Genomic DNA, 22,809 nt, shown 5'->3' on the forward strand with positions numbered 1-22,809 from the left:
TGCACCATATATTTTTCGCACCTTATCACCGTCTTCATCATTTACAGTGCACGAGAAAGAGGAATGAAAAAGTGTATTGACCACTTTCCTGAACTATGTATCTTTACATCCATTATATATATATATATATATACACACATATATGTATAATGTGTAGATACATAGAGATAAAAGTCTGGGTTCTGCTTGGGTTCCACCAAAACCATGGATATTTGGGATTCTTGTAGTTGTAATACTGGTGTCATCACTTTCTGTTCTTCTGACAGTTTTAGTGATTGCAGTTGCTTCAATTCATCATTCTCAGATGCTTTGTCTCTTTCCTTTTCTGCTTTTCAATGTCTCAATTCCACCATTTTCTTGAAGGAGGAAGGAATTAATTAATTGATCACCCTTCTGAATTCTGCCTGTTTTTTTTTTCTTGGTTGTTTACTGTAATCCATACCCTTCTCTCTCTTTTCCCTTAAAGTTTGAAACTTTGTGGCATTTGTTTGCAAGAATGCTGTGTTCTTCCTTATCTGGGTTGATTCATCACCCAGCCACGATGGGTTCTTTGGAGAATTTATGCAGGTAACTTGAATTGTCTTCTTAGTCTCAAGAACTGAAATGTGGTTGATCAGATTATGTTTTGGATGAGGGTTTGATGAAACTGTGCCCTGTGTTTGTGATTTGTGAATGGAATTTTTAGAAGCATTTGTGGTAGTTCTTGTAGCCTAGGCAATTCCCAAAATCCATTTATTCTTTACGATCATCAGGTGTGGTTTTGATGGTCGTCTTGGATGTTGGATTGGGAATGAAAAACAACACAAGAAGAGGAAGCTGAGCATTTCTCCTTGGAGTGCTTCTGCTCTTGCTGAAACCCGAAATTCGTCTCGAGCTGAGCTCTATGCAGAGGTTGGGACCTTTTTCTTGCACGATATATGTTCGTTTTTATGCTTAGGAGGATAATTCTGTACCGTTAATCGGATGATCAGTCGGTTTTAGATGTTTTATGAATTGTAGCATAGTTTATGGTTACAAATTTGCAGCTTTAGATGAGATTGTGACATTTTTGGCAGGTTTTGAAAGATGCTAGGGAGAAGTTTACCCGGGAGGTATCTTTGCGAACGAAGGATAAAGAAATATCCCTAGCAAAGGTATATATATATTCGAGTAGTTTTCTTCTCGATTGATTTATAAGCAAAGATGTTCTATGTTTCATCTTTGGCGCTTTCTATTTGTGACAATTAATATGTTGAATGAGATCATTACATATAGGCTTTGCTTTATGTTGGTGCCGAAGATGAGGTGTTCATGGCTTTCAACCGGGAGAAGGATGCTTATGCGGTCCAAAGTGAAAGTACTGCTCTGATACCGTCCTATACTCCAGATTGGCGACACGTGGAGGCCATGCCTCTTGCCGGGAAAAGTATGAATCGGTGGTTGGGCGAGCTGGATGCGATTGCAAGAGAAGTCGAGGCAGAGCTAGTTTCACGAGAAATCGGGTGCCATTTGAGCGAGGTTTTGGAAGCGGTGAACGTAGTCCTTTTCGAGTTGAGAGGTTTCAAAAGGTCACATGTATTGGTAGATTCCAAAGGTTTATACCTGCACTCGGTATTAGCCTCGGGATCTTGCAGTGGTATATACTAATATACCCATCCTCTTGTTTTAAATTTTACTAATTACTCGTGTTCATGTCATTTGATGCTCGTTTACTTTATGAACAGCGATTTTGCTCAGTATTGTTTATATTGAGGTTTGTCGAAGACTTAATCTAACTGTTTTGGGATCCCGAGTTGGGGAAGAGTTTTTAATATGGCCCCAGACAGGAAACCCCGAGGTAATCCGCGCCTCTCTTTGTGCTTCAGTAGGTTGAGAAAGTAACTATATGAACAGATACTACATTGTAACAGAGTCAGTAATACTAAAAAAAAAACATATAAGCGCCTTCTAAGTTTTCTAATCCTATCAAGTTTAAACTTGCTACATTCGTCACGGTTTTAGGAGCTATTCAAGATTACTTGCGGGCACAGTTTGTTTGGCATTGTTAACGGGAAGTGTGTGGAGGACCCTCGATCGAAGGCCTCGGACATAAATAGCAATTCACTTCTAGGACTCGAGGTTGCAACGAACCGGGATATAATTGGACTCGCTTTAGCCAATTTGATTGTAAGCTTCTATTCTCATATACCTTTTAGTTTTCGGGGATTCATTCGATCATTCCGTGTTGGATTTAATGCTTCTACCGATTTAAACTTGCAGAGGTTTCATTGGAAACGTGCTTCGAGAGCAAATCATGGTCTGATGCTGACTTCTCCGCTTAGATCTGTTCGTGATGCTGATGAAAGATCTAGCAAGAGCGACGCTTCAAATGTCCCCTTGTTACGACCTCAAGATCTGAGGTATATACTACAATTGCTCCCGATTAAACGGTTTCCATTTTGTGTTGCTCCTTCGCTTATGATAACGTTACCATCTAGGCTGGCTATTATGGCATCCGAAAGATTACTTATTCTGCAGCCACACAATTGGGCTCTGAGACGAGACTATGGCATGATGTTGTACTATAGTAGGTATGCACGACGATTTTGATAACTTATCTAACTATTAAGACTCTCACATTGATAAAATAAGAGAGAACCTTTATAAGGCTATGGGTTAGACCAGCTAATTAGTTGGATTCAATCTTTTAGTGTCGTATTCTCTCATGTTTGACAAATATCAGGGAATACGAGGCAGCTGTACAGGAGCTTAGCATCTGCATGGCCTTCGCTCCAGAAGAGGAAGCGGAAGTTTTGGAGCCATTCGTCGAGAAGTTACATCTCTTGCGCCTTGAATCCTCGTGGAAGTCCCGGGGACATAAAGGTCGGCTTACAGTTCCTTGACAGCGCTGATCATATCGCGGTTTTCTGACATGTTAAGCTTTCAGCGAGGCGTAGAACTGTAGAAGTAGGCTTTCTGGTTTCTGTAAATACTTCTTCCTGTAGACCATGTTGGAGCCATAATGTCCATGAGACAAAGATGTATGTACAAGTAGATGAGATGAAGCTTAAAATGGTGTCAGATCATAATGTTAATTCTCAGTTTCATGGGATGAAATAGCCATTGTAAATGACCTTTTAAAGGGAATTTCTTGTATAGTTCTCATGCTGATGATTATGGTTGATTACTCATAATCTAACATAATATATAATACACATAAATTCTTAACAAATACACCTGAACTCTTAATATAATACACATAAACTCTTAACATTACATACATAAACACAAAAAATAAAACTGTAACGGAATTGGACGGACAGAACGGTGTCTGTCGCGTCAACCTCCCAATTTATAGAAACGACGTCGTTTTGAGTCAAGGCGCATTGTGCGCCCTCGTGCATGATATAATTTGCCCTCTCATACCAATCATTATTGTGTGGACCATGGTCCACCACACAAATTTTGTGGACCATATTTTGTATAGTATATAAAATAATGTACATTCAGTACAAAAATAATTTACAGTCAGCATAAAAATAATGTACATTATATTTAGGAAATATATATTATTTTTATACTGAGTTATATAATGTATATTCAGTACAAAAATAATGTACATTTAGTATATTAAAAATATACTTTTTGTTAGGGTGGACCAATTTGCATAAAGGGATTTGCTAACACACTGCAACAGAAGCCCAGCCCTAAAATTGTTCGATCAGCGAACTCAATTACTCAATTTCTTCTTCTCTGATTCGACGCTTCTTCTCTCAGTTCAGACTTCAGATCAGCTCCCTGGTAAAGGCAATCGTATTTAAGCTAATTCCCATTCCTTCTATCGTTATCTTTTTCACTTCGATTCCGGATTTCGGTTCTATCACTTCTGTTAGCTTCAGGCTGCTCATATAATCTATTTTCTTTCGAAAATGTGTATGTGTATAGGTTCAGGATGGTTGAGACGCTGTTTGAGGATATTTTTACAGTAACTAACATAGACCCAGATGGGAAAAAGTTCGATAAAGGTATTCATCTATTCACTCTCCCTCACAGCTCTTTTAGGGTATACTCTATATTGCTTGAATGTTTTCTTGAAAAAGTTGTGATTTTGATGTGGGGAGATGTCTGATAAGAACCATATTCTTGACATAAAAGCTCAAACCAATGAGTTTAGCATATTGAACAATAGGGTTAATGAAAAGTGGAGCAAATTTACAGCAATATATCATGTGGGTGTGCAATGAATTATGAATCTCCTTGTGTTTTGAGAGCCTTAATCCCTGTTTAGTAATAAAAGGTGTTCTTTTTCAGTTGTTGATATGTTGGTTGGATTCCCTATTTGGTTCATTTTTAGCTCATTGCCACTTAGTTTTGACTTTTGATTGTTGAACTTTGCCATGTTTAACACATTGTTGTTAAGGCGTTGCCTAGGAAACCAGGAAACCATACGCCTAACGAGCTCGCCTATGTGTATTTGTTTATACAATTATGTGTATTTGTTTATACAGTTATGTGTGTTTGTTTATACAGTTATGTGTATTTTTTTTATACAATTATGTGTATTTTTTTATACAATTATGTGAAACGACGTCGTTTTGCATCAGGGCTCACAATGCAATGCGCGCCCTGGTGCACGATATAAATTGCCTCGCCCAGGCGTCTTGGATGCCTAACCCAGCTCCAACCCGGGTATTATTATTATTTTAAAATGGTCGATTAAAAACCCTACTAATATGTAGCTAAGACCATTAAAAAAATGGTTTGATTTTAAGCTATTGCATAATTTAGTACTTATTGTTGAGATTTGAGAATATGCTTATATGCTAAAATGCTAAATTTTGAAATGATATATGGTATTTTATATATATATATATATATTTCCTCATCGCCTAGGTGGTTGGGTGGCGCCTTGCCTTGAAAGTCCACCTTAACAACATTGGTTTCACATGTAGTTTGTTGTCGATGGGAATTTCTGCCTAAAAAAAGCAATGCCTGTGATACCTATTTTTGGAACAGTGTATAGCTGTACTGATAATGATTGCGTGTGTTCCTAGTTAATCGCATTGAGGCGAGGAGCGAGCAGTTTGAAATGTATATGCAGTTAGATATAAACACGGATATATATCCTATCCGCCAAGACGAGAAGTTTATGATGGTTCTGGCCTCCACATTAAACTTGGATGGGACACCAGATTCTGGTTACTTTCTTCAGGTATTCTTTTGCTATAATTTATCGCACTTGTATACCCACACAAAAACCAGCTTTTATTTCCGTGAATTAACTGTATTGCCCGTAAAAAAGTTTCTAACCGATTGCCTAGCTAATTCTCCGTAAAATTTTGTCATTGGAAATGCTTCCGTTCTTGAAGTTCTAACTTTGTCTTGGTATTGTAACCTTGATCTCAGGGAAACAGGAAATCGCTTGCTGACAAGTTCGAGTACGTGATGCAAGGAAAGCTGTACAGGATATCAGAGGAAGGTTCGGGAAGGCTTGCTAAAGCGTAGGCTTCATTACCCCCGTCTCTTAAAGATTGCCAATTTTCATCGTTTTCTATTACGAAATTTGCAGAAAATGCGTTAACCTGTTTTTTGTTACTCGCTCCAGGGATCTATATGTTTCATTCGGTGGACTTCTGATGCAGCTGAGGGGAGATCCATCGATAGCAGCTAAATTCGAGCTCGACCAGAGGCTGTTCATTCTCATCAGGAAAGTTTGAAGCCGAAGTCTTTTTTTCTGATGGATCCGATACTGTTGTTATCGGATGTTATTTGTCAGTCTAACGTTTACGTTAACATTTGAAGTGTTAATGTTGAGCCTTTGGGCTTGTTCATGAACATGATGTAATGATAAAGATGACAAAGTACTATGTTGTTTGCAGATGATGCTCTGTTGGCTCATAATAATGCTTGTTAAGATTCTATCTTCTTTATATGATTTACAACTGAATGTTACTATTTCAACTGAAAGATAAACAAAGTAACAAGCATATCATCTCTTATAGTTGCTCCCAAAAAGTTGGATTCCCAACTCAAGGACACCCCACGCCTTGGTGAACATTTGGGAGAATGTAAATTATGGTAACTCAGTTAATCATAGACTTTGAGAGGTTACTCCCACACAGCTGTTGGTAAGACCTGATCCCAGGTCATTGTAGACTTTGAGAGGTTACTCCTACACAGCTGTTGGTAAGACCTGATCCCAGGTCATTGTTCCCAAATTTTATTTTTGCGACCAACAAACTAAGATGTCCATGCAAGCCATATCATCTCTTATAGTAACCCCATCAATGATTTTGTTGGATTCCCCCCCCCCCCCCCCACCCCCCCCCCCGGATAGTTATGCTGTGGGCTCGTGCCCAGCGTGCTTCATGGGCACGGATAACGGTGCCGTCAGGCACCGTTATCTTCATTTTTTTTATTTTTTATTTATTTTTTTTTTTAAATTTAATTTCAGACCGCTTCGTTATAGGAGCATATATTCACAGCTTTGTGTTCATAATTTCATAACTGTACATTCATAATTTCATAACTGTACATTCATAATTCTATAACTGTACATTCATAATTCCGTAACTGTACATTCATAATTCAATAACTGTAAATTCATAATTTTCGAAGCTCTATGTTCATAATTGTAAGTTCATAATGTCAGAGTTCTATGTTCATAATTTCATAACTGTACATTCATAATTCCATAACTGTACATTCATAATTCCATACTGTATATTCATAATTCCATACCGAACATTCATAATTTTCGAAGCTCTATGTTCATAATTGTAAGTTCATAATTCCATAACTATACATTCATAATTCTATAACTGTACATTCATAATGTCATAACTGTATATTCATAATTTCATAACGAATATGCCGTTAACGGCGTTTCGAACAATTTTTTTTTTTTTTAGTTAAAACAGCGTCGTTTTCACGGAAAACGACGCCGTTTTAGCGCCGTGCACACCTTGCAAGGTGCGCACGTGCGCATAGCATAATTTGCCCCCCCCCCCCCCCCCCCCCTGACATTTTGAAGATGTGAAAGAAAGAGATGATAAGATTACAGGAGAGATGATATTTTTGTGGGCTCGCGAAAATTTGTTTAAAAAAAAAAAAAAAAGAAGAGAGGGGTAAGCTGGTGCGTGTCCTCGCACACCAGGCACTAGTAGTGCTCAATGACAGCGTGTGCTGCAAGCGCCCAACGGGAGTGTGCGCTTGCCCACTAAGAGCGTGCACTAAGGGTATGTTTAATGCTTTTTTTTTTTTTTTTTTTTCTTCTTCGTCCTTTGCATAAAAAACTTGACAAAAAATTAGAACTATTGGAGTTGCTCTTAGATTTTATGACTGGTCCACGTACTAAAATAATGAGTAATACACAAGTACACATCAAAAAATTAATGATGCGTATAATATATTTATTCCCTAGAAAACGGCAACATTGGCTACAACCTTAAGCGCGGTCCAATCCATAGATATATAAGAGGAGTTGATTGTTACACTGTCATTAATGTCAATCACTAATGAAATTATCATCCATGCATCCCATTCAAGCTACAGATTATCTGTGTCTCTACTCTCAAATCAACCACAATTATTGCAGATTTTACATTTTTCTTGTTGTTCCATAACCACAATTATTGCAGATTTTACATTTTTCTGGGTGCAGTTAAATACCAGCCTCGATCTCATCTACACCAAGATATTAGCTTGCCAGATATTATTGGGTTTTGGCACCTAACATGAAGATGGTGCAGCCTGGTACAACTGCTGCTGGCCACAAAAATTCAGAGATTTAACAATCTCCCAGGCTAGAAGAAAGTGACTGTTTTGACATACTTTATCTTCATATCCTTTAATTTTTTTATTTTTTTTTATTGATTGTCTTTTATTTTTTTTAGTAACGAGAGAAACTCGTAACTACTATCAAGAGTGTGCACTAGGTAAATCTTGCTTTATAACTATATATGCAAAGGACCAAGTAGGCCAATTGTTAGAGATTATTCCCCGAGTATACCTCCCTCTACATACCGTATACTTGCTCGGTACCCGATCGTGGAGTCGAATCATTTCCGAGCATCACCGGCCTAGAAGCTTGTCAGCCCGACCTAAGTTGTATCATACAGGTAGGGTTCACTCAGCAACAATAACTGACCATGTATTGTTTTGCCCCAGTCATCTTAGGTCGGGACGAATCACCCGACCCTTTACACTGGGAACCTTAGGCTTTATCCTTTTAGTTGAGCCCGGTGGCAGCAGGAATGAAAGAGTAAAGAATCTCGGTACACGTGAAGAAATCATCGAGGGCCTCGAACCTTCGTCGGTGCATGAGCTCCACGTGTCGCGCATGCCAAGTAAGCCAACATGTGTCTCCTTTCTTCTCCTATAAATACCGCATTAGAAGCTTGGGAGTGAGACTTTTTGACACTTCCACTTAGCCTAGCTTATTTAGCTCGGAACCTTCTGACCTTACGTCATCATCCAAGCTTAAGACATAAACCAACAAGCAGATTAGAGAAGGATCCACCTACGATAGACCTTAGTACTTGTACATATTTGTGGGAACCATCGTATTTACCACATTACCTATAGATCACTGTTAAACTTGTAACCTTATGATTATCAAGTCAACAGTCTAACCAATTCAGCTAAATTGGCCCGCATACAATCTCACCAATTCAGCTAGGTTGGCCCGCATTTCTTGATTTTGACGTGTTACTATATCTACATGTAGCATGTGTTGGGGATGGGACCATTAATCAGGTGGCTGCCGAAATGAATTAATGTTAGCAACAGTGAAGGAATTAGGGGGCACATTGAAATTTCAGTCAGCATGTAGCCTTTTATGAAAATTTTATTACATGTAATTTTTCATATTCTAATAAGATCTTTAATTTGAGGATAAAAAATTAAAAACCGGGGAACACTATTCATTACAATTATGGTTATGATTAAATATTAAGTAAATTAATTAGTACGTGCAAAACACTATTCATTACAATTATGCATGGTTTGTAACGAAATGGGTAATAGTGATTGGGGGCTATATATAATTGTTAATGGACTCGATTAGAGATAACCAACCCTATAGGAACATGCTAACCATACAAATTAGTTAGTTTCTTATCATTTTCAGAGTTAGAGCTGGACTTATCAGAAACTGATAAGAAACTAACTAACCATACAAGTGACAACATGGACTTTTTTTTTTTTTTTTTTTTGGTTGCTTTAGAGCTGGACTTAAAATTGTTATTTTTTATTTTTTGGATGAGAGAAACACGCACGTCGTCACTTGCATTGTCACTATTTAAATTATGCATAGAGTAAATTTAAATTTTATATAATAATGTCCCGCAAATTAAAAACACATGAAAGATAAACTGTATCAAGAAGGTACGCAATCGAACTCGCGACTTTTAAATACAAGAACCATGTTTGATTGATTCACTTGGCCTTGGCTATCCTTTTGGGCGACTAGATATTAGGCTGGAATTATCCCTGCCAACGTCTCCATTTGCAAAATGATGTGACATCATTTTTACCTCTTTTTTTTTTTTGAACAGGATTTGCAAATTTGCACCTGTGCAAAAGCAGCTGTGCCAGTTTTTGTTTTTTTTTTTTTGTTTTTTTTTTTTTTTTTTAGGGATGTGATGTGAATAGTAAATGATTTGTAAATTGAGTGATGTGGAAGCGATACCCATTTTTAAACGTGGGAGAGATTTGACGGGATAATGTTAGCCTTAAACTTGAAGTCTATGTCTTGTTTTGTCATGAGACGGTCTCATATAGGAGATTTTGCCTTATTAGAAATAGCTTCTTTTGTGCTCAAATAGTATTCGGGTTGGACTCTCACATGGAAGATTATGATTTACCTCAGTGAAAATGTTAACTGGCGACTCGTGATTTACCTCCCCGTACTTTTAGGCAGGAGTTTGGGCCTAAATTAGAATCAACTAAAGAATTAGTTGTGTAGCGCACTCGATCTTGCCCTTTTCCGCAAGAATTGTCTGTCAGTCTGTCACGTATGTTTCATCATGTCCCTTGAGCATCACTCTATAAATCGGTGCATTATCCTCTAAGCTAATATGCATTGTCTCCATTCTTTTCCATTTCTAGACCTTTTTGTTGCACAACAAAATAGAATAGCAAAAGAAAATGGAAGCTTTTTCTTCTTCTTCTTCTTTCCTCTCTACTCTTCCAATCTCTTTTCCTAAGAACAGAACTCCTTCACCGCCTAACCTTACTATTCTCAACGTTTCATCGGTTAGAATCGAAGAAAAGACGGTAACCACCACCAGAAAACCGACTCCTCAGCCGCCGGAGCAGCCGCCTGCTCCGCCGCCTAGAAAAGCCGCTGCGGTGTCTAGGAGACCGCCGGCGGAGGTGTCATTACCGACTCTTATATTTAACGGGTTTGATGAGTTCATCAACACTTTCATTGATCCGCCGCTCCGGCCGTCCGTTGATCCGCGCCATGTTTTGTCGGCGAATTTCGCGCCCGTCGACGAGCTCCCGCCGGCGGAGTGCGAGGTGGTGGAGGGCGCTCTGCCGTCGTGCCTTGACGGCGCGTACATCCGCAACGGCCCTAACCCGCAGTATCTGCCGCGTGGGCCCTACCATCTTTTTGACGGCGATGGGATGCTTCACGCCGTTAGGATCTCGCAGGGGAGAGCCACGCTGTGTAGCCGTTATGTTAAGACGTATAAGTATGAGGTGGAACGGAGTATCGGTTCTCCCGTTATCCCCAACGTTTTCTCCGGTTTCAGCGGCCTAACCGCTTCCGCTGCCCGCGGAGCTCTGACCGCTGCCCGCGCACTTTCCGGTCAGTTTAACCCCGGCAACGGCATTGGCCTAGCGAACACCAGCTTGGCCCATTTCGGCGGGAAGCTTTTCGCGCTCGGAGAATCCGATCTCCCTTACGCCGTCAAAATCGCCGCCGACGGCGACGTTATCACTCTCGGCCGCCATGATTTCGACGGGAAGCTTATAATGAGCATGACGGCTCACCCGAAAATCGATCCGGAGACCGGCGAGGCCTTCGCCTTCCGTTACGGCCCAATGCCGCCGTTCCTAACCTTCTTCCGGGTAAACTCCGACGGCGTTAAACAACCCGACGTCCCGATTTTCTCCATGCCGCAGCCGGCATTTATGCACGACTTCGCCATCACCAAAAACTACGCCATCTTTTCCGACATCCAAATCGGAATGAACCCTCTGGACCTCCTCAACGGCGGCTCGCCGGTCGGGGCTTCCCCCGGGAAAGTCCCTAGAGTCGGCGTGATCCCAAGGTACGCCAAAGACGAGTCGGAAATGCGGTGGTTCGAGGTGCCGGGGTTCAATATCGTCCACGCCATAAACGCCTGGGAAGAAGACGACGGCAACACCATAGTAATGGTGGCTCCAAATATATTGTCCGTTGAACACACTCTGGAACGCTTGGATTTGGTTCACGCGTCGGTGGAGAAACTGACGATTGATCTCAAAACCGGCGTGGTTTTCCGGCAACCGCTTTCCACCCGGAATCTTGATTTTGGGGTGATCAATCCGGCTTACATCGCCAAGAAAAACAAGTACGTATATATTCTTATCAAAGATTCAAATAATTTATGATTCCTCACTTTCATAGGCTAACAACACCAATATTTTAAAGTAATCTAACTATATATATATTTAATAAGGTTAATAATATAACATAATTAAATATTTGATTTACAAAAAAGTATAAAGCTTCGAGTAAAATTAATCAGGTTATTCATAGTTGATTGGTTCAAAACCAAAAAGATAACATCTGTGAAGTTAAATTTAAAACATTGTGATTACCAAATTAATTATTTAACCAAACCATTTTACTTAGGACTGTCTCTTAGTTAAATCGAAATCTTACACTTAAAATTACATATATTTATATATTTCTAGATTTTTATTGTTGGCATAGGGCACGATAAATTTAGGCCATACACGTAACAATCATCACCTATTGTTGCTTTACTCTCAAAGATGCCTTCCATATCTTTATATTTGACACAAAAATATCTAATGAAAGAACTCCACAATTGGATTGCCATAATAATAAGGAACAAACTATATGTGATAAATTTGGTTAATATTATTACATACTTCATGGCCCCACCACATCACTAGAGAAGTCAAGATCATCAAAGTTAAATTAAATACGGAGTAGTAGATTGGGGAAGTGACAATTTTTTGTCTTCAACTATAGAGAAATAGTATTTCTTTATTGGGAAAATGGTGAAATAGGCCTTCGAACTTTAGCTTAGTTAATTAGGCATTTAAATCTTTTAAAAATGCAATTACACCCTTCAACAATTTATATAAGTGCAATGAAGTCCAAAAATAAATTAATGACCTGCTATCACAGGTCATTAGGGTTCAGGCCACCTTCTAGCGAATTTTTTGGCAAAAAAAAAAAAATGATCGGTGAAATTTTCGACAAAAAAAGTGACCGGTTAAATTTTCGACAAATCTGGGTCGGTTACTTTCTTTTTTTTTGCCGGAAAATTTGCCTGAAGGTGGCCTGAACCCTAATGACATGCGATAGCAGGTTATTAACTTATTTTTGGGCTTCATTACACCTAAATGAATTGTTGATGGGTGCACCTTTAAAAAGTTTAGGGGCCTAATTGACTTTTAAGCTAAAATTCGAGGGTCTATTTGACCCTTTTCCATTCTTTATTTGTTATTTTTGTAAATTAAAGTTTTTATGGGTACAACTTGAAAAGAATATAATGCTTTAATTTGTTGCATTGGGTACTAAATTACTAATACATAAAAATTAAAAATACTTTGATTATATGCAGGTATGTGTATGCAGCGGCGGGGGATCCTATGCCGAAGGTATCCGGAGTGGTGAAGCTAGACGTGTCGGTGTCGGAAGCCGACCGGCGAGATTGCATAGTGGGTAGCCGGATGTACGGGCCGGGGTGCTTTGGGGGAGAGCCATTTTTTGTGGCCAGGGAGCCCGACAACCCGGAAGCGGCGGAGGACGACGGCTATGTGGTGTCGTACGTGCATGACGAGAAGAGTGGAGAATCAAAGTTCTTAGTAATGGACGCCCAAACTCCCAACCTTGACATTGTCGCCGCCGTCAGATTGCCCGCCCGGGTGCCTTATGGTTTCCATGGCCTATTCGTTAAGGAAAGTGACCTAAACAACCTTTGAAAGAGCAATTTATATCAACAATAATTCTTTAAAATAAAATCAAAATCGGTTGTGTATTGCAATATATATATATATATTGCATAATTGCAATGACCAGTTGGTAACACCATAGTTACCGATCACAATCAAAAGGGTGGCTGTCTCTATTTACGGTGTTTATAATACTACACCTACACTTAGACTTTTGGTCACTGAATTATGCCTCGCGAGCTATTTCTCATATTGTATATATGTACATACATGTATGTAATATTTAAATTTGTAATAAAGTTGTCAAAACTTTAGCAAAAGACTAATGTTTTTTTTTTCGTGCTATTTTTTTTTTTTAATGTTCACTTATGTAATGAAACTCTTTTTATTCATGGTCACCATGAAATAGTTGACACACATTATGTTACAAAAAATAATATATTCCCTCTGTCGCATTTTATATCTCCATGCATTAGTCAAACTAACTCTATTTTCTTAAAATTTTTAAATTTAATTTTTTTAATGTTTAATAGTACTTTAAAATTTTAATGTAATATATATATATATATATATATATATATATATATATATATATATATATATATATATATTAATTCTAAATTTAATATCATGAAAATTTTGATTGTAAATAACTTCAGTTAAGTCTCGTTAACCGAATTCAACACATAAAATGTAATGAAAAAAATTACTTAATAATTAAATATAAATATTAATAATATATTACTATCGCGTAAAGAGATGAATATTTAGAAGTAAAATTATGATGAAATTTTGGCATCGACAACAATGATTATTGGTGTGTTGGTAAACTTTTTAAAGTTTATCCATTTTGCACATTGTATGCATGTTAAAGTGTGTGTGGTGGAAATTGGAAGATTGTGATGCTGATATTGGCATTATTATGTAAGTAAAGAATGAAAATCATTATCATTGTAGTATTTTTCACTTCTAAAAATAAATTTCATTTTCTCGTGTTTACATTATTAAATTTTAACTTTTTTTTAATTATTTTACTACACAATATCTTTTCATTTTCAAAAGTGATTTCACTTTAACATCATATTATAATCTAACAATAAAATAATAATAATAATAATAATAGTAAAACAAAAAAAAAAAAAAAGTCCCACATACTATCATGCAATAGTCTTTTTGTACTTTACAAACTTGCAATACACATAAGTTAATAATAATAGTTAATACCATTTGAGGTCCTCCGAGTATAATGGTTTTGCCACGTTTAGTCCTAAACTTTCAAATTGACCATTTATGGTCCTTCTACTTTCAAATTTAACCATTCGTGGTCCAAGTTAACCACATATGGTCCTTCAAGTTTTGAAATTTAACCAGTCGTGGTCCTCTTGATAGGACCATGGTTGGTTAAAATTTAATAGTTGAAGGACCATGGGTGGTTAACTTGGACCACGAATGGTTAAATTTGAAAGTCGAAGGACCACAGATGGTCATTTTGAAAGTTTAGGACTAAACGTGGCAAAACCACTATACTCGGAGGACCTCAGATGATATTAACTCATAATAATAATAATAATTATTATTATTATTATTATCCACATAACATGCCACATCACTTTGCAAGCTCCATCATTTCAAGAATACCATTTCGATTATATTATATATGAAGAATTTATGATACTTCCAAATGATGAGAAGGTGAGCACTCAGGTTGAGGTGGTGGAACAATATTATGTGCACATCTGGAGTAGAAATGATGTTATGTGTTGCAATTGAGTGAAAGCAAGGCAAGGATATGGAAGCTACTTCACCGATGTCAACTGCAAGAACATTCCAAAATAATATGGAAGCTACCTCACCGATAAAGGATCAGGTGCAAAGAAAGCCTTAGGTGAAAAATAAGGTTGTTAGTTATTAATTTTGTCAAAATTAATGTCCAACACGGATTAAAAAACGAGGTGACAATTTAATCATTTTGTGTATTGTTCAAACTTAAGGTGCGTATTTTTTATGTTTAAGGTACGTAGATTTATAGCTTAAGATGTGTATGTTTAAAGCTTAAGGTGCATCATTTTCTAGTCAGTTTAAAATTTAAGATGCTCAAGTTTTTAAGGTTAAAGTACGTACTTTTATCGCTTAAGGTGCGTAGTTTTATAACTTAAGGTGCCTGACTGCCTGCATATGTTTAAAGTTTAAGGTGCGTCACTTTCTAGTCAATTTAAAACTTAAGGTGCTTAAGTTTTCAAGTTAAAGTGCATAATTTTATAGCTTAAGGTGCATAGTTTTTATAACTTAAGGTGCATAGTTTTTATAACTTAAGGTGCATATGTTTAAAGTTTAAGGTTCGTCACTTTTCTAGTTTAAGGTGCATCAGTTTAAAACTGTGTGTAGTTTTATAGGTTAAGGTGCATCAGTTTGAGACAGTGCATACATGTTGGCAAGAAGCATGCTTTTTAAAAAAAAAATAAAATTCATTGATTTAAGTCGTTGATTTAGATTTGATCAACGGCTCAAATCTCTCTCCATCTTTCACCTGGGAGCTCCTTCGCACATGATCTCTTCCCTATATATATATATCCCAGCTTATGCTAAACTAATTCTAAACTTCTAGAATTCATGTTCAAGAGTTGTTGGAGGAGGTAAATTCTGCCTCTACACTCTACGCACAAGGGGTCTTTATATCGTCTGATCGGTCAAGATTAATTCTACCTATATACTCTGCGCACAAGGGGTCTTTATATTGTCTAATCGGTCAAGGTTTCTAAAGCAAAACTTTAACATGATCACTCAAACTTACTCTGTAGCACATCCCATAAATGGTTAAACCATCCCACTTTAAAAATTTTAGCTGTTTTTCTGAATACTAGTAACTCTATTACAATGTAATATCTGGTCATCTATACTTTCTCAACCTATTGAAGCACAGAGTCAACACCGCCTCCACTGAAGCTTGATCTCATGACTTCCCATATGAAAGAGTCACTATATGTCTATATGTCATATGAGCACGAGGTGCTTGACAAAATGAACAGAGCAATCTTAGCTGTTGTTTAGAAGTTTGGTAGGCTAATAGCATACCACTTTGCTATTCAAGCTTTCAAATATGCAATCTCACAATTCATCAATGATACATACAAAGTAACAAATGGAGTCCTCTCTAACAACTTAAGCTTTAGACCATAATCTAATGAAACCGATCTCAGTGGCAATCCCCCCGCGTTTCAAGAATTATCATCTTCTATAGCCTCTATAGCGTGGTATCCCTCCATCGAGGAAGGCGGGTCCTATAATTTCAACATGATAAGGAAAGAATCGACATAAAACATGCAAAGACAACAGTGAAGGCTGAAATGACATCAGTTATAAGTTGACATTTTTTATCACTAATATCTCCAAAAAAAAAAAAAAAAAAAAAATTGTAGAATGCTAGAATGTGTGAATCTCAAAGATGACAAGAAAAATTTTCCTGTAAATATCTCTCAAGACTTGCTAATCCATCATCTTAGGTATTGATGTAGATGGACCAGAGAAAATTTGTCCTATCTGGTATGAGATCTTGTTAAGAGAAGATGATTCTCTGGGAATTAGAGGGTCTGAGGAGCGAGTAGTATGAGGAATAGTTACCATCGATGATTGTCTCTCTCTGTACGACGCCCACGTTACCAAATAAAGACCGGCTATGATCAGAAGTCCTCCCAATATGCTGCATTATCATATCAGTGTTAGAGTCAAGGAGAAAAAAGAACAGCTTTTTTCAAAGAAGGGATAAACCAGAATGATGACAAAAAGTGTTGTGAGTGCTAAGAATGTATATTAAACACGAGACAAGTTAGAAAGAAGAAGCAAAAACCGTAAAGTATTACCTTCCCAAATAAATAGGGCTTCCAAGGAAAATCGTTGACAGGATTGTCGATGCAGCAGGTTGAAGTGGATTGTAAAGAGCAACTAAAGCGGGGCCGAGAATCCTATTGCACCATGTCAGAAGTCCATAGTTGAGAGCGGATGCAATTATTCCCTGATAAAGAAAACAGAGTGAATAGCCTACAAAGTAGGAGAACCGACTAGGCGGCTTTTAGTCGGCCGACCGACTGGGCGCCTAACTCGGCCGAGTTGAGTGCATAGCTCGGCTTAGTCGGGCACCTAACTCAACCGAATCGGTGCCCAACTCAGCCGAGTTGGCGCTCAACTCGACTGAGTGGTTTTTTTTGTCTGCTCAGCTACTCCTCTTCTATATTTCTCAACCATGTACTCAACTAACCATCTAACATATGCATTTCACTAGTTTGGGGGATTATAACAGTCTAACAACTCCTAGCCCTGAGTGGGAAAAGTGGAGACAATATACTCGAATTACTCAGCCGCCTAGGCGCTAGGCGCCCCCGAACACCCGTCTAGTGCCTAGCACCTTCTGCAACATTGCAAAAATCTAATCACTCCAAAAGACAATGGAAAATGCAACACAGAATATTGGGCCATCCGTGTATCCCAAGTCAACGAAAGAATTTATCTTTCATTGGAAGGAGGGGGCAGGACTAAACGATGTAATTCTTAGATATTGAATACAAGCATATACATAAAATCTAACTTGATCCCAGACGACTCAGGACAATCTATAGAACATGGAAGAACAGGCAAACTTACAGCATAGCATACTGCAATAACTTCAGATTGTGTGAATTTCCAGTCTGTTGACAGGTTTGTTGAAAATAATGCTGTCACTCCCATTAACATGGTGCCAAAAAGATACGAATATGCTGTCAGGGAAATGTTTGCAGGATATTTCTTTAAAATTGGTGCCTGAAACATTTAAAAACGGTAATCTATCTCTTCTTTTCTTGTAAAAAAAAATAGTCCTACCAAGGAAAGGAATGAATACAAGCAAAGAGGACAAGTACTGTAATGCTATAAAGAAACAGAAAAATAAGGAAAAGAAACAACTATAAAGTATAAGGCAATCCCTTCAAAATTGGAGAACCGTACAATGATATTCCCAGCAAGCAGCTCCATAATCACAAATAAAACATAACTTTTAAGTTCTAATCTGGCATGAAATAAACTACCTGAAAGGCTAGGTATGCTGCCATGCACATACAGTTTCCTATTAAACACAAGACGCCAAGGTGCCAATTATCAAATCCCAATTCTAGGAAATTAGACATTAACCATCCATGAGGTTCAGGCTGACCCCGAGCACTAATTTCATTTTGTGCGGAGAACTCCGGTTCCTTATATCCAAGAATGGTCGAGCCTCGGTACAGTGCCATTACAACAGCACCTGAAACACAGACAATGGTACCTCCAATCTTTGCTTGACCTTCTGTAGTAAGTAACTTCACCGTTTCTGTACTGCAACACAACAGTAATATTGAATATTTGAATATCTCATGTATGCAACAGATAGATCACTAATGAATAGATGCAAAAGATAACGAGACAGACGGTTATATTTAAAGACATACACCAACATACTATACACTGACAAATTAAGATAGATAGATAGATGCATAGTTAGTTAGATAGACATATAGGTACAAGAATATCTACGGAGAAGACTACTTCTTGAACTCACCCCATCAACACAGCCAAAATAAATGTGAAGACTGGAATTGCAGGTTGGATAGCTGCAGCATAAGCAGGACTTGTATATCCAAGACCGAGCAGAAACAAGAGTTGGTTTCCAAAAATCCTGGACCAATTATCCAGAAAGAAAATGTGTCAAGGACTTAATCCTACGTTGAAGAACAATATACGGTGTAAGAAGAAAACACACTTAAACAACTGTGAGCACATTTAACTTACCCAGTTAATCCTAGGATGCAGAATGATACTATCAGCTGCCTGTTTAAAGGAGGTCTCAACCTTCTGTAAACAACAAACACCAAGTCACCAATCCACATAACCTTTTTCCTTTTATTTGGTAAAAAATCAAATTAAAGAGCACAAAGTGGGTGCAACCCTGTATACAAAGAGGAAAAAAAACACCACAACCCTATTTGAAAACAAGCCAGGAGATTTCCTCCCGGCTTCTGCCAATTTTTATTTTTTATTTTGGGTTTGTTTTACTTAGTCTCATAATCCGCCTCCACGGCTCCACCCCAATCCAACCTGATTTAAAACCAGTGCTTTGCAACTTCCAATACCCTCTTTGCTGGCGATCCGTGCCAATTAGCTATCATCTCTTCCCTATATTCTCATTCCCTAAACACAAAGCAATACCCGGAAAGGTACTCCATATTATCTATACCTAACATAACTGCTTCAAACAGGTGAAAAATAGGCAAATAAAGGTATGAAGTTAGCATAAAACATTTTACATGGTAATCATCGGATGAACAAATTTCCAAATCATGCTCAAAACCTGATTTTGATCTCAATTCTACATTCTTTTGGATTCAATAATTGCTTAGGGATTAACCCCCAAGCACATAAGCTATGGTCAAACAGCCTCAATTAATCCCCTGTCCTGAATTAAACTATTAATTCACAACACAACACAACCCGAATCCTAGTTTGATCAAAATTCAACTGAATTAGCTGATACTCTGCAAAATGTTTAATTACGGATCAAAAGTAGACTGAATTTATCATCCACGACTAATGTCAACGACCTCTTAACGCCAATTCCCCAATTAAGCTTCAAATTACAATTGTATAGACATCAGTACTTAGGTACCAAATCATATCCACAGTCCAAATCACACCCATAGTTTGCAGAAACGAAAAAGTTGAAATTTTTGAAGATGGGGCGCTGACCTTTCGCGGAAATAGGCGACAGGAGCGAGAATGGAGATGGCGATGAGGTCCCGATAGACGCAGAAGACGATCTGATTGACCCCCACGTTGAGAGCGACCTTAGTAATGACATGGTAGCCTCCATACAAGACCTGAATCATCGCCATTGTCGCATGAGCTCTCCATGCTTCGCCGCCGTTACTCCCAACCGCTGACATCCTTAGCATTTCATCTCACCCTCCTCCTCCCCCTTCACTTATGTATGCAGATTTGTGTGAGGTGGTGGTTGGTCCCTTTGGATTGGAGTTCCCTTCTTGCCGAAGCTCGGAAATTATGACTTACGAACGATAATTTGGTGTAGGGTCTTGGAAGGATGACATCTCACCACTCTCGTACTAGGCTAAATATTCTGTGGAAGAATTATATTATTTAAATTATATTATATTATATATAAAGCTGTTTCTTGAAATGTAAGCTCAAATAATATGGAGACAATAAAAGAAAAATTTAAGTTGCTTGTCATACACTTTTTTTTTTTTTAATTGAGTCGTTACTAGGGATGTCAATTGTACCCGCACCTGACGGGGAACCCGATTCCCCGTCCCTATGGGGACGGGGATGGGGATAGAAATAGGTGATCGGGGATGGGGATGGGGGCAATTTTGAATTCCCCGCCGGGGACGGGGACGGGGATGGGGAGTACTCTCCCCGCCCCGCCCCGTCCCCGATGTATGTATGTATGTAACACACATATGTATTACTTTGTATACAATATATATAATTTTAGAAGCATTCTTGTCATTGTTTGTCATGCTTATGAAATGCATATTTAAATAACATGTTTAATTGTAAAATATTGAATACTATTTTAAATTGGGGATGAATATATATACGTTATTTATTTAAATGTTTTTGAATATTTAATATTTAATTTTTTTTATAACTTATTAATGGGGTGGGGATTCCCCGTCCCCGAATAATCCCCGTGGGGATGGGGATGGGGGGAGTTTTCCATTCCCCGGCGGGGACGGGGACGGGGACGGGAAATGGGAAAAAAGTCGGGGGCGGGGATGTGGGGTATGTCCCCCGCCCCCACCCCGCCCCGTTGACATCCCTAGTCGTTACTTCACAAAGGTGCTAAGAGTGTTGTAACATCACTTTCTCTGAACAAAATAATATAGTCAGTGCCTAGGAGCCCTAAGCAGTCAGCGCTTAAGCGGCCTAATCGACTGACCGTCTAAACTATCAATTATAATGATACGCTAAGTGATTAGCGTGTCTAGGTGCTGATTAATTGGTGTTTATGCGGGATTTTTGCAACACTGTATTTTTTAAGTGAATATTTAAATACATAATCACATAAAAAATATAAATATGTAATCAAAATGTGGACAATGATCAATTTCTCCAAAAAAACAACACTATAAAGAGATGTATGGATGGGTCATGGGTGGTGATATACTGATCTCAGTACCTACTACCTACCAGTCTACCACCCACCAATTCATTTATCCATTTGAATTATTCATTGGTATCTAAGGAATGAAGTATTCATGACACATGCATGTATATGATGTACTCTATCTGCCCAATAAATTCTAAGATATTTACCATACTTGGTATCAGTTATTGGGTATTTTATATATAATGATTGTGATGGATTATATTGATCCGGATGGTCTAATAATAATAATAATAATAATAGGGATTTGTGGTCAAAAAAAAAAAAAAAGAATTTAAAGACAAAGATAATAATAAGGAAAGGACAGTGGATTGATTGCGGAGATAAGAATTGTATTGATGCATTGTGTAATGTTTATATATTACAATGATTAAATTGACAACATGTAATGAGATAACAACATGATTGTTGATAATAATAAGACAAGGATGAAGATGAATTGAAGATGTTCTCGATGAAAACAAATAATGCTTATTTAAAGTATTAAGCCTAATGAACTCCACGGAAGTAGCGTGATCCACGATAATAGGTATTCCCCCAACGCCCTTAGAGGTCGACCTCAAGAGCTGACCCCGAAGGCTCACCATGGAAGACGACCTTGCTGGTAGAGCCTTTCGTGGCCTTCGTCTCTAATGTCGTAGTGGACCACAATGGTTGAGCCCGAGTCATGGCCGACCTCGGGGTCGGCTTTGCCCATATTGGGTTGACCTTGCCCGGGTCAGCTCTCCATCTTCATTCAGATCGATTTTCTACGATTAGGATCCATATTCTTAATATATCCATCATACAAGGTACTCCGTATATAATAGGAAATCATTTCAATATCACTACAATTATGTATATATGATATACATGTACATGTTGATTAGCATAGTAAACTTTTCCTTATATTTTAGAGAATATCTAGATATATATATATATATATAATCACGTGAGAATATATATTTGAGATGAAGTTGTGAAACCATTGTACCATGCATCTCTCCCGAAAGCACTATCAGATGTTGGGCCGTTCCAATAAAAATTGGGGCCCTGTGCAATATCTTAATTTGGATCCATTTTTTCAAGTAATTTTTATATATAAATAATAGTTGTTCAAAAAGTTGTATCAAAATATAAATATTATATAAAAATACATCTAAAATTTCATTTAAAAAGTGATATGCGTCGTGCACATTTGGACGCAAAATCATTTACCAAACTTTTGATATCAACTTCTTCCAAAAGCTCATTTTCAATGGAGATTAAAGCTATACCATTGAGTCTCTCTTGCAACATACTTGATCGTAAGTAATATTTCAACAATTTCGACTTTGAAAACTTCTTTCTAGAGGCACCAATAATTGGGATAGTCAATAATATTCGATATGCATTAGTAGCATTTGGAAAACAACACATTTGTTTCAATGAATTCAATATACTCATTGCCCCTATCTTTTCTTTCGATAAAATCTCTCTAAGCAATTTTAGCTCAATATACAATTCATTTCCATCAGTATCACCACATTGTTCATTGAGAT

General features: G+C 37.8%; 4 protein-coding genes across 5 annotated transcripts; 3 read left to right on the forward strand and 1 right to left on the reverse strand.

Annotated features, from left to right (window-relative positions):
* LOC109153067 lies at positions 1-3,123 on the forward strand. The gene is made up of 9 exons (XM_019300817.1): positions 1-567; positions 753-891; positions 1,056-1,133; positions 1,255-1,615; positions 1,704-1,816; positions 1,981-2,145; positions 2,239-2,378; positions 2,457-2,549; positions 2,702-3,123. The coding sequence occupies exons 1-9, from the start codon at positions 497-499 to the stop codon at positions 2,859-2,861; spliced, it is 1,320 nt and encodes a 439-aa protein (XP_019156362.1). The 5' UTR covers positions 1-496; the 3' UTR covers positions 2,862-3,123.
* A 511-nt stretch (positions 3,124-3,634) lies between these two features.
* LOC109153069 (DNA-directed RNA polymerases II, IV and V subunit 8B-like) lies at positions 3,635-5,879 on the forward strand. The gene is made up of 5 exons (XM_019300820.1): positions 3,635-3,759; positions 3,904-3,983; positions 5,013-5,170; positions 5,365-5,459; positions 5,564-5,879. Exons 2-5 carry the CDS (start codon positions 3,911-3,913, stop codon positions 5,673-5,675), a joined length of 438 nt encoding a protein of 145 aa, XP_019156365.1. The 5' UTR covers positions 3,635-3,759; positions 3,904-3,910; the 3' UTR covers positions 5,676-5,879.
* Positions 5,880-10,021: 4,142 nt separating this feature from the next.
* LOC109153066 (probable carotenoid cleavage dioxygenase 4, chloroplastic) lies at positions 10,022-13,499 on the forward strand. Its single transcript, XM_019300816.1, has 3 exons — positions 10,022-11,522; positions 12,771-13,166; positions 13,198-13,499. Exons 1-2 carry the CDS (start codon positions 10,108-10,110, stop codon positions 13,129-13,131), a joined length of 1,776 nt encoding a protein of 591 aa, XP_019156361.1. The 5' UTR covers positions 10,022-10,107; the 3' UTR covers positions 13,132-13,166; positions 13,198-13,499.
* A 2,612-nt stretch (positions 13,500-16,111) lies between these two features.
* LOC109153068 (WAT1-related protein At4g19185) lies at positions 16,112-20,220 on the reverse strand. 2 transcript variants are annotated; one of them, XM_019300819.1, is made up of 8 exons: positions 19,849-20,220; positions 18,895-18,957; positions 18,665-18,781; positions 18,156-18,441; positions 17,737-17,892; positions 16,959-17,110; positions 16,720-16,798; positions 16,112-16,379 (listed from the first exon to the last, which is right to left on the reverse strand). In XM_019300819.1, exons 1-8 carry the CDS (start codon positions 20,052-20,054, stop codon positions 16,317-16,319), a joined length of 1,122 nt encoding a protein of 373 aa, XP_019156364.1. In that variant the 5' UTR covers positions 20,055-20,220; the 3' UTR covers positions 16,112-16,316. The 2 variants fall into 2 exon arrangements, with proteins under 2 accessions (XP_019156364.1, XP_019156363.1); XM_019300818.1 differs by lacking the exon at positions 16,112-16,379 and having other exon boundaries at positions 16,437-16,798; positions 19,849-20,054.
* Positions 20,221-22,809: the final 2,589 nt, after the last annotated feature.

This window comes from Ipomoea nil, unplaced genomic scaffold (genome assembly GCF_001879475.1).
Source record: "Ipomoea nil cultivar Tokyo-kokei standard unplaced genomic scaffold, Asagao_1.1 scaffold2480, whole genome shotgun sequence".
NCBI classification, from domain to species: Eukaryota; Viridiplantae; Streptophyta; class Magnoliopsida; order Solanales; family Convolvulaceae; genus Ipomoea; species Ipomoea nil.